This window comes from Papio anubis, chromosome 5 (assembly GCF_008728515.1).
Source record: "Papio anubis isolate 15944 chromosome 5, Panubis1.0, whole genome shotgun sequence".
Classification (NCBI taxonomy): Eukaryota; Metazoa; Chordata; class Mammalia; order Primates; family Cercopithecidae; genus Papio; species Papio anubis.
Window position 1 is genome coordinate 160,014,762 of NC_044980.1, and position 12,749 is coordinate 160,027,510.

General features: G+C 36.7%; 1 protein-coding gene across 4 annotated transcripts in view; it reads left to right on the forward strand.

The window, feature by feature from the left end:
• TENM2 (teneurin transmembrane protein 2) overlaps window positions 1-12,749 on the forward strand; it is a 1,283,414-nt gene that overhangs the window by 386,248 nt on the left and 884,417 nt on the right. For all 4 annotated transcript variants that reach the window (XM_003900492.5, XM_021940242.2, XM_021940246.2 and 1 more), the window contains one exon: window positions 3,718-3,993. In XM_003900492.5, coding sequence (XP_003900541.5) covers window positions 3,718-3,993 — 276 coding nt within the window. The remainder of the gene's footprint in view (window positions 1-3,717; window positions 3,994-12,749) is intronic.

The window sequence follows — 12,749 nt, forward strand, 5'->3', positions numbered from 1 at the left end:
ACCCCCGGCTAATTTTGTATTTTTAGTAGAAACGGGGTTTCTCCACGTTGGTCAGGCTGGTCTGGAAGTCTTGACCTCAGATGATCCGTCTGCCTCGGCTTCCCAAAGTGCTAGGATTACGGGAGTGAGCCACCGTGCCCGGCCTGTTCTCTTCCTATGTAATATTTATCACTGTATGGATTGCACTTTGTTTATGTGATTCTTTGATTAATGCCTTTTTCCCCGATTAGACTGTAAATGTCATGGACTATATTTTTATAATGCACACTGTTATATCCCTGATGCCTCGCACAGCACTAGGAACAATAAATATTTGTTGAATGATTTAATAACTGGATAGACCCATTTTTTTTTTCTTTCTCCTGCGTATATGACTCACTAGCTTCATATGTTAAGCCAGCATGCCTGGAAAAAGCTTGGTCCAGAACCTGTCCCAGGTGTTAACACTTTCAACGAGGTTCCTATTCTTTGAGTTAGTGGAGGTTAGAAAGATACCAAACTAGGAACTATGGGGAAATGGTGGCATTGGCAAGGAATGATCCTGTTGGAAGGTGAAGATGAAAAGGTAATATTTTTTAAAAAATCAATATTGATTTTATAGGAAAATCTTCCTTTCTATATATACCAATGTAAACATACTCATTTACCTTTTCCTGGCAAATTCAGCACAGAACTTCCAATTTTCTTTATAATGTTGCTCCTTTGTGGCTCCGGGGCTATAAGCTTGAAGTGGAAACTCTTAAAGTACACTTTTTCTTTTCTAACATTTGTGGTTACTTTTTAAATGTATGCAAATCTTACCTGATTCATGAAGATCTCGTTTGTTTTCTCATAAAAATAAGATTTCAATTTCTTTTCTCAGGTAAATTTAACTAAAGAAGGGGCACTGTGTGTATTCCATGTGGTCCCATGGCCTCGGCCCACTGTTACCTCTGGAACCCAGACCAAAAAACACATGCAATGCTCTTCACAGAGACTGCGGTCCTCACACAGCTGTTTCTTCTTTCCCGAGGAGATCTTTGAAAGTAGTTCTAGATAATGAGATGTGGGAAAGCTATCTGAAAAGTTGTCTTAATACACACCCACTCCATTTTAAATGGGATTATATACCTACAAATCCTCACATGTGGAATAAAAATATGTGTGTTTTAGTTTGGATTTTCATTTATTGTGGGAAAATGAATCAACATATCTTATGACTCTGTCCAGAAGGAACTTGATCTCTAAGGACAAGATGGAGGACTATTACTCTAAAATGACCTTTTTTTCAATGACTTAAGGATGAGAAAAGCAACAACGGAAAGATCTTTCCATATTGTATATACACACATAGACACACACTCAGTAACTTCATTCTCATAGGCTACTGAGACTGAAATATACATTTTAATGTATAATTATGAGACAGTACCTAATTACCAAGGATGCAAACTGGAACTGAATACGCTGGGCAGAGAATTTCAGACAGCATGATAAACCGCACCCAGGGAATAAACAGCAGCACTTAGCACTGTGCTGATGGCAGAGAGGACTTCCCTCTTCACTGCACAGGTAGTGGGTTATCAGCCCATGCTGACAGGAATCTGCACTTGGGTTTACTCTCCAATGAATAAGTTTCATTCTGAAGAGACAATTATGTATAGAATTGGGCTTGATTCCATTTACACAACCAAATTAGGCTGGGAAAGCTCAGTGTGCAGTGAAGACAAGAAAAAAACTCGGAATAAAAAGACATATGTCTATTACAAATTAAAGTCCCACAAGGTTAATGTGAACTAAACAGTGGTTTGGTGCTTTGTAAAATAAAAGGTAAAAAACAATATTGAGTATGTAGGCTACCACAGCGTGTCAAGTTACATCAAGAGTTTAGAGACATGAATGATACGGAATGGCCTTTATGTAACAGATATACTTAGAGTGGGTAAACTCCTGGCTTTGGTATTATTTATGAGGTTTTCTCCACTCTTAGCAGAGAAGTGCATTTCTTCACTGCATTTACTTTTCATTGTCATAAATTGGTTAAAGACAAAAGAAATCAGCATTATACATCAGTAAGTAGAGTGGACCACTTGATTCTATCTATTTCTCATTGAAACCTTAAAATATCTCTTAAAGAGCCAAATAGTAAAGCGCAAAAATAAATAAACTGCACAAAAATGTTGCCAGGTTAGCTTTGGCTGGAGACTGCTGACACTGTAGAAGCAGCACAGGCTGGGGGTCTGCAGGTACAGAGGTGAACCCTGGATCTGCTGTGTGCCCAGGTGTGACCTTGGACATGGTGTTTAACCTCTGCTTGTAAAGAGGTGATGTCAACACCTAAAATGCTGAGTGATGATGGTATTTAAGTGGCATAAAGCCTAAAGGTAGCTGGCCCATTTTCTGACACCTAATAACACACATGTTTATAGAACATGATAACATTTTTAATAAAAACCTATTCTCTTTGCTTCCTGTCAGATCATGAGTTCACCCCTATAGGTCTTCATGTGCACACATTCACTTTCCATAAGTGAAGCCTACTTGTGACTTTAAATTGTGTTAGCAAAGAGAGATTCTTTGATACCATTTAAAAACCAAAGGAGTAGCTCTTCGTCTCTAGGTTGCTGATTTCAGTGACACATTACATATACATACCTAACATAACTTCATTTCTGCCAGTGATGGGCCATGTATACAACAGTGGTCTTGTAGGATTATAATAGTGTATTTTTAGTGTGTCTTTTCTATGTTCAAATACAAAAAATACTTGCCATTATGTTACTTTGCCTATGGTATTCAGTTCAGTAACATGCTCTGCAGGTCTGTAGTGTAAGAGCAGTATGCTAAACCAAAGCCTAGGTGTGTAATAGGCTAGACCATCTAGGTTTGTGTAAGTCACTCTGATGTTCTCAGAGCAAACATCACCTAAGGACACATTGCTCAGAACGTATCCCTCTCTTTAAGCAACGCATGACAGCATTTATTAAAAATGACTAATTTGGCACATATTATCATATGAGGCACACAATCACCCTGAGAAGATTTTAAGAGATTAATGCCCAGATTTCACAAATGAGAAAATTGGGGTTCGTGGAGTTAAGAGAATTGCCATAAATGAGACTGTTGTCAGTGGAAAGCTAGGACGGGCACCCAGGTATTTTAGCTGCCACTTATATTTATCAGTGGGTTAAGGCTGTAAGACATGAACCTTAATTTGATCCCTGCATAGGGATCAGATCCAGGTATTGCGACCATCAACATGCTTGACCTTGGATAAATGCCTTAAATCCTCTGGTCCCCAGTTTCATCATCTACATAAGGATTACAATAATATTGTCATCTTCATAAAGATGCAAAACTTTAAAAAATATAAAATGAAAGTTGCAAAATAAAAGGTGCACAAGTAAGCACTTGGTGTATATTAGCTATTATACATTCAGAGTTTTTTTCACCTACATGGAGTTACCTAGACAATAGTGTCAACATACCTAAAAATCTCTGAAATAAAATCTGAGCATTCTGTCCTATAATCGATATTTACTTTCTTTCTTTTGTTTGTTTCTCAAAGGTATCCCACTGTCCTGAATACTCTTGTCCAAGATCTGTTTCTGTACACCACGGTGAATTTCATGTATTTGTCAGATGGGAAAAGTGTCTGCTTTGTTTTGTAAGACTACATTTTAACTTTGTAAAGCATCTCACAAATTTTAATCAGCTTCTCTGTCACTCTCACCCTAGGAACCAACTTCACCCTTGCGGAACTGGGCATCTGTGAGCCCTCCCCACACCGAAGCGGCTACTGCTCTGACATGGGGATCCTTCACCAGGGCTACTCCCTTAGCACAGGGTCTGATGCCGACTCCGACACCGAGGGAGGGATGTCTCCAGAACACGCCATCAGACTGTGGGGGAGAGGAATAAAATCCAGGCGCAGTTCCGGCCTGTCCAGTCGTGAAAACTCGGCCCTTACCCTGACTGACTCTGACAACGAAAATAAATCAGATGATGAGAACGGTAGGCCCGCTTCTTAAATACCTTTTTATGTTCTGTGCACTGCACCACGTGGGGCTTCGAATGTTTTTGTTTTTTAATAAAGTGGCGTCATAAAACCATTCATTTTCTTTAAAGTCGACCTTGTCTCCACAGTGTGAGCTGGGGGGAAATAAACCAGCAACCCTCCAGCACACAAGAAATGAGAAGAGAATTTTAAAATCACATTTTGATGATAACACAGCATTCAGGTGTAGTCAGTTGGTCTTATTAGCAAGTAAATTACATTGCAAAAGAGGCAGCTTGATAAACTATGACCTATACCTAGAAAATGTCCTCTCTCCACAAGTTTCTAGGTCTTTGTATTGATTTCCCCTTCCCAGTAAATGGAAACCTGGGTTATTTTTTTTCATGAAGATCTCTTAAGAATCTCACCTTATCTTAGACTTTCATTTCCAGGCGGCAATGCCTCATATCCGTATTGAAGATCAAACTTGGAACAGATGCTCTGGAGCTTAATAATGACAAATAGGAAGAGACTTGTCTTCAAAAAAAAAAAAAAGAATTCTTTATATGTTTACTTTTCCCCTTGGCACCTATGTAGGTTAATAGTTTCCTGCATCTTCTGTCACAAATCACTATTGCCTATCCATCAGCTTTCTAGGTGGGGTTTAATGAAACTTTGAAAATTAAATCCTTCCAATCATTAAGCAGTAAATATAGAGAAGCCTAAGCAAGTCATTGAAGAGATAAGGTGTTTATTTGTGGGTTTCTGAGCAATTCCGAAGTGTGTTTAGTCAAAAACATTTTTTAAAAAGATAAATTGCATTAGGTTACAGCCGATTTAAGAAGAAAACATCAAATGCTATGTGGTGTGTTATAAATAGATTGCATGTTTGCTAAAAGAATTACCATTACCATTAAAATGTTTACAAATAGATCAGTTAAGAATGTTTATATAAAATATTATAAACTTCTGCCAGAGCAGCTTTAAATATTTCCTTTCATTTAAAAAAGAAAAAGGAAATTTGCAGGCGGACAGCTTGTTGTGAATGCAAAAGCATAGCTAAATATCATTTAATCTCAAAACTGTGTTGAAAATACATCATTTCCTGGGTAAGTCTCACATACTCAAAAAGATGTCACTTTTTTGCATTTAAATTTATGTTTAATTTTGAAATAATTTATTCTACAGTGGGGACAAGGGGATGTGCCTTACTTATGCCTCCGTTCATGTAGCTAATCAAGGTGTACTCTCAAGGAAAAATCTGCACTTGACTCCTTTTGAATTTTAACAAAATTCTGACACTTGGCACATTTGACACTCTGAGGTGCTTATTTGATAGGAAATTACTTTTAGAAGTTTCCATAAAAGCATATGTTGAATCCATTTACTGATGTCCTTTTTCAACTTCATTGTGTGTGTCAGATACTATTTAACTGAAGGCAATTTGATGGCCTAATAAATAAAATCACTTGTTATCCAAGAATTTATGGCACATTTTAAACAAGGAATTTTAGCAAGTCCCTCATAGTTGGTATTCTTACACCTATGGAGGGAACCATCTATGCAGAGTTGTTTATACATATTTATAGACCTGCACCTTCTCCCATTTAAGTTATATGCATCTTAAAAACTCATCTAATAAGGGGGTGTTTCCAGTGAAGCCAAGGGCACAAAATATGCTTGCCATGAATTTACCTAGAAGAGTTATGGATGAAAAAAATCTGAAATTAATCATGTATTTGGTAGACCAATAGTAGTTTCATTTTTTTCAGTATTATTCAAAACATCATATTTGAATAATTTTTACTTTCTGTGAGTCTATATAAATCCCTGCATACTGATAAGAAATAAACTCTTAGATACAGTGTCCCGATTATTTCCTGTAGTGCTAGTTGCAATGCAGTCAGAATTACATAAAGAAAATATACTTAGAAGCACTAAGCAACTCTGTATGTGAGTGTGGCTGGCAAGGCACAAAGGAGATATTGAAGTCAGAGTTCAAATTAGATGAGAGATGGTTATTTTAAAACATACAGGTAGACTGTCTTTCTTTTTACTTTTAAAACATTTTTTCAATATTTTACATATTGAAAAGAGGTACATAATGTGTCTTCTGTTCTCATTCTTGGCCAGAAATAAAAATAAGAAATTTTACACATCACATCATAAACTCTTTAAGCAAATAAAAATTGAAGTGTGAGCAACTCTGCAGGCAGAGGTGTTAACTTCAGTAAACTTCTTGCTCTTTCTCTCTGACGAATTCTGTTTAGCTCACAAAGAAATCAATGCTTTTTCACATCACTGATTTTATGAAGTTTGGGAATGTATTATCATATAGATTGACAGTTGCCCCACTGGTTCCACACCACGGCATGGACACTTACAAAGCCATCATTAATTTCTCACACTTGTACCCAGCGATGGCTTCCTCCATAATAAACACTGTGTCCTTCAGAACCAAATCAATAACCTTTTAGGTATGCCTTTCTTGAAGAGGAAGTAACAGGAATCTATACTTTGAGATAGAAGCTCTCCAATTTAATTTTAGGTTTTAAAGACACATGGTCATAAAATGAATCTTTTCTGTGGGATTCCATATGTTTTAATTTCATTTCATGGTGGGATTTTAGGATACATGGATTTTTCACTGCGCTTATTTAAAAATCTCCCTTAAAAAATTCCAATTGTGATTTTGCTAAGCATAGTTAGTGAGTGAAGACAGCTCTCAGAAACCAACTTCCTTTTTGGTGATAAGAAGTGTGTGTTCAGTCTGCACAGTCATATAGTAAAATCTCTAACTTTGCCAACAGTTCTCCCTAGATCAATGTTGATTGTGCTTTCTATGTGCTGCTGTGACAAAAATGACCCATTGGATAACTTGACAGTCCCATCAAACAGGTGAACCTGTCTTTCTTTCTTTTTCTTTTTTTTTTTTTTTTGGTAGTATAGATACCAGAGTGCTGCATACTACACTCACTAATTTAGCCACTACATTAGCATTGTGCTGGCTTGGCTCGGGTTACTTCAAATAGATAAAACTCTCAGATTCATATTATCTTTTCAGGTTCTTTAATCCTATCTTGAAGTCAATGATGATTTGGCTAGAAATGGCAATGAGAGTTGAGAACAACTTGGTCAAGTTTTTGTTGCTGTGAAATTTGACGACATCCAGAGAAAGGGCTTTCCTAGTAACCTTAGATTAGAATCCATACTTTTGTTCAGTAATAAATGACCCCCTTAAAATATGTCCTCTCTAAGACCATTTGTATTATCTGAGTTATGGAGAAAATGGCACAGTCACTAATACACAAGAATAACTAATTGCCTCCTTAAAGATGCAAAGTAGCACAAACTGTAAAAATCTGGTCTGTGTTCTCTTGACTCCCTCAGGTAATTTCTTCACCTTGGGACTTAAAAATATCCTTCAGTTTTTTTTTTTTCTTCCAGCAAAATTCTAGTTTCAGTTATTTCATTGGAAATCCAGAAAGGGAAAAACAAAACAAAACAAGAACAATAAACAAAGAAAATAAAGTTGGTATGAAATAGGAAGACAGAAATCGCAGTAAATGAAATCCAGCGTCGGTTAAACCTTTAAGAAAATTATTCTTCCCCACCCCTCTCCATGTCCACCCAAAGTAAATAAGCACAATGTTCATTTTCGTCTGTTGTAATTGGGAAATTTACAATTCTCATAATGTATTTTGAGGTTGAAATATAAATGTTGGGTTAATTCCACTGCATTTCACAAAATGCATTTATAAAACAAGCTGGCTCTGGGCACGTAATGGATTTATATAAAGTGTATTTGTGGAACACAGATTCTATTAGATTGAGTCCTTTTCGCAAAAGGTCTGTAGCATATCCGTCTCCTCGGCAGAGTTTCAACACACCCAGGTACTCACTGCTTGTTATCTGAGACATGAGGAATGAAGCCTGAGGGAAGGAAGGATTTTCCTTAGCACCAGCGACAATGTCCTTAGATTGTCACTGCCAACCAAGTTGCATTCATTTGTCATTCAAGGTGAGTTACTTAAATTTTTCTCTTTTCTCTCCAGAAAGCGGCTTCTCAATAAATCTAGCATTGGAGCATTTCTTAAGTAAACACAAAGTAAACATGCAAGTGGGATTCTATTTCTACTCCCACTCTATTACTCTTACATGCTCAAATTAATTCTGTGTTTTATAACCCACTCTACTCCTTTCTTCTCCCAAATCCCTCAGGTAAAATCACAGAGAATGCCTGTAACAGACGTAAAAACTTACTATGAGCTCCAGACCTAGCCAAAGGCCCATAATTTTGCTCTTAAGGAAGTGAAAAGGCAATGGCAAGAATAGTAAAAGAGGTAGCTACAAAAGGCATACATTCATATTTAACTGTGCTTAATGTTGATATGGGATGATTTCTTTTCTAGCCACATTTTATGAAGCCAATTTCCATGGAACTTAAAGCAAATTGTTTCCTCAATTTCTTAAAAACAAAACAAAATTTAAAAACATACCAAAAAAAAAAACCAACAAAAACCAGAAGAAACTTTTAAGCCCTTTGGATGACAATGATTTCAATTTGTGTTTTTAAGCTTTATTTTATATACATGTACATTTAAAAGAATACCATTATAAAGAAGAATATGAAATGAATTATCATGGATTTTAAAAAAATGAAAGACATAAACACAAAATATCATAGGTTCTGTCTTTTCCATTCCTAAATGAAAGAATGATCTCCTTTACATTTTTCTAATTCAATTCCCTCAAAGTCCAGGTATCAGAGGCTATAGAGAAAACTTATTTTTAAAAAGCTTATTAATGGGAGTCTTAATATATGATCACTACGATGCTAAAACACAGCTGATAATAACATATAACCAGAGGCAAAATGTAAGAATATCACATTGTCACATGGCATGATACGAAAGCTAGAAGTGAAAGGATTGATATTCTGCAAATGGACTTGTATGAAACTTTAGAGGTTTACTTTTTTGGCAAATTAAGCAATTCTTACATTACTGTAAAGTAGAACAGAGTACTTCGAGGAGTGTAGGAGTCTGTGCTTTATTTCAGTATTGCACTTTCCAGATTATAAACTTTAGTGGCATGGTCTTTAGTTATTTATATATTTTTTCCTTTCCTTTGGTGGTTTCTTTCATGTTTGCTAATGCTCCCAGGGGCTATCAAGGAATAGCTCCATTCAATAAATACAATAAATAAAATGAAGCACTAAGCCTTCCTTTTGGCAAGGGCAGCCTGATTATTACATGTGTAATCTCCAGGCCTTCGGGGAGACATTGGACTTGGTGGATAATCATTTGGTTTTAAGCTGCTGAGTTCCTGATATCAGTACTTTAACTTCAGTTGAGTTGCTCTTTTTACTGTGAAGGCAGTAAAATGGTAAGAAGCAAAATGTTTTTGTCCGTTCGCAACTGGAAGCCTCTTCAGTCAGAAAACTCTTTCTTTGCTTATTGTTTGGTCATTTTCTTAAGTTTAGTTGTTGTTTGTCAATGATCAAATTAAATTTATCTAATAGGTGGGAGAGATGTGCCATGCCTTGAGAATTAAAGTCATAAATGAGATGAGTTAAAACTAAGGAAGTTGATAGTATAAATTTTCTACAATTGAATCAGAAGAAGCCTGCACAAAAAATAATATCAAAGTAAAACGAGTTAGAGAAGAATGTATGAGAAGTAATGAGGCACTTCAATTAACCCTTCTGAAACTGAGACATAGCAGGTAGAAGAAAATTTCAGGTATTAATAATAGATTTGTAAATAGGTTAGAAATTCCAGATATGTGGGCATTATGTATATAGACTTATACATGAAACTAAGAATGTTACTTGTGATTTAATTTTGAGTATTATTTAAGTGCTAGCTGTAAGAACTTTCTAGAAAATTGTTCTTTCCTGCTTTCCATCAACTCAGTTTGAGGAATGTTAAAGGAGTTTAAGCTGTGAAGTGCCTGCATGTGGCTCAAGCCTGTAATCCCAGCACTTGGGAGGCCGAGGCGGCTGATCACGAGGTCGCATCGAGACCATCCTCTACAACATGGTGAAACCCCGCTCTCTACTAAAAATGGCAAAAACTAGCCGGGCGTGGTGGCGTGGCTTCAGTCCCAGCTACTCGGGAGGCTGAGGCAGGAGAATGCCCCAACTGGGAGGCGGAGCTTGCAGTGAGCCGAGATCACAGCCACTGCACTCCTGCGCCTGGGTGATATTGTGCCGAGACCTGCCTCCTCAAAAAAAAAAAAAAGCTATGGCTAAGTGGTTTATGGGATAGTTAACAACAGAAGTTACGAACTGCATGTTAATCTACAGGCTGAATCCAGTTTGAATTGTTTAATTTGATTAGTGCAGTATCAAACATTTTTAGATTAACAACCAACGTTTTGAAAGTGAGAGATTTTATATTAGAAATTTTTATTTTTGGCCATTCTCAAAACATAAGAAGATTCAGTCACACTGGTTGAGGTTTCGGTCGGGACAGATAGGATTAGAAGCAGTAGCAGTTCTGCATAGATTCCATGTATTTGAGGTCACCTGATCCTCCTCCAGGCTACTCTGTTGTTTAAGGTCTGACTTAGCCTTTGTTGATCCTTGAGTTATTAAGACCCTTGACCTACATACAATCTTTATGGAAATCTGATATAAAAATTGTAGAAAGCTAGAACCCAGCAGTTTTATGGGCTCATGTATTCAGAGTTAGAATGTTACTTCTTTTGGTAAGTTTGCTCCATCTGCAAAGTGGGTTTAATTTTGCTCTAAATTTCTAAAATGGTTTTAAGGCATTTAGATTTAAATGCTTCCGATAAAATTAAATCAAATTAAAATCAATTTAATTTAGAAAGTAATAAAATAATTGTATACGTGGGGGGTGAGTTTAACTGGGTAATATGTCATCTCCATCTTCCGAAGTAGTAGATGCCCTGAAGTACTGAAAAATTAAGGTCAGAGTATTTGATTTAACACATATTCTTAAAGCTATTTTAATGTAAAAGTGTTAGGTGGACTATTTGGAAATAGATGGAGGGAAAACCTACTTTAAAAACTTTAGCTACTTCAGCTGATTGAGGAAAACCCCAGGGCTTTTCAGGAGGAAGCCATTTAAAGAGGAGGAAAATGACTTTGTGCTAATTATGTTCAGTTTTGATCCAGCAAATAGTTTATGGAGTCTGTAACAATGAAGTTGGAGACAATAAAGTGAAGGCTAGAAGAGAGACATGCAGTGATAGACGAAGACCTTCAGTATGCCAAGAGAGAAAGACATGGAGCAATGTGAGCTCATGCTGAGCTGGGAACCAGCGAGTCAGAAACGGTGTTCCAGAAACCAAGAAATGTTCTTCAACCCGTGTAGAAGCAGGCCAGCCAAGGAACATTGAGGAGTGACTTGCACTCCCCATCCTCATTTCTTATTTGTGAAGAAGAAAAGTTAACTGAAATATGAGCATGTTTCCTAAGGAGGACTGAAATATTTGAGTAGGCATTCTTTGAAAAAGAGTAGGTTAAGAGATAACTTATGCAGAGTTATACTATTCTGAGGGCAACAAAAAGGATAAACACCACGGCAGTCTTTCCATCCGTGTTAATCATGAGGAAAGGGGCATGAACTCACTTACAGCCAGAAAGTTAGGCACTGGAGGAGTTTTGGGAAGTATTTTTTGTAGTATTTTATGTAAGAAATATACTATGACATAATCAAAAAGGATCTTTGAAAGGGATTTTTAAAAATTTTTAGTTTAGGGAAATATTTTTTCATAGTATTTTATGCAAGAAATACACTGACACATTCGATAATCAAAAAGGATCTTTGAAACAAATTTTTAAAGAAGAAAATTGGTGTTTGAAAGGCACCACACTATGCTTAGGTATGCACATTTTAATATGCACACAAATATAAAGTTAAACTATGTGTCGTTTTATTCAATATTGGTGAAAAATAGGAAAGTACTCTCAGAAGAGGAGATGTGTTAATTTGGGGGGGGTGCTTATTTCTGAAAAGATTTCAAGTAATTGCTAATTGCTCTGCATTGGACAAAGCCATTGTGTGTGTGTCTCTTTGTATTTGTGTGTCTGTGTTGTGTGTGCATGGTGGGGAAGGTGCTTTGTTGGGAAGAGGGATGTTATTGAGAGGGATAGAAATTAATAAATATAAATTGATCAAATTCCAGAGGTATGAAGACCATATATGAAAACGCCAAAATGAGCACTGTAGACATTTTGTAGTGTATAGTTTCAGGGGAGAGAGAGAAGAGAAACCTGTGTTGACCTTCTTGCATCTTGAACTCTGTGAGTCATCTTACATCCAGGAGCACGCCCTTTAAAGCCTGAGATCCCTTAAACCAGTGATGCTGTCTCATCCATGTAAGTCAGAATCCACAGAAAAACACCCATGTTTTCTCAAGTCCCACATAAGAACTCTTGCCTCTGCGGAGCTCCGAACCAATTTGAAACTGTCAGAGAAATATTTGACTTGGTGGGAAATCCACTTTATTTGCAATATGTCTCTCTTCCCTTCCCAACTCTCACCTTTCCCCTAACACTTACCCTCCCCAACCTGCATCCAGCAGGGCCTAATCACCTACTCCATGAGCAAATTTCTTTATTACTTCATTCTATCCTTTTGTCAAAACTAGTGAGATCACGTCTCCAAGATGTGGTTTGAGCATCATGATAAACTGGTGCAGGATAAAAAATAATCAAAACTTCCATATAAATTTACCTTCATTTTCACTTGTTCTTTAAAATTTTAACTTTTGAATACGTTTTACGATGCAAGTAATT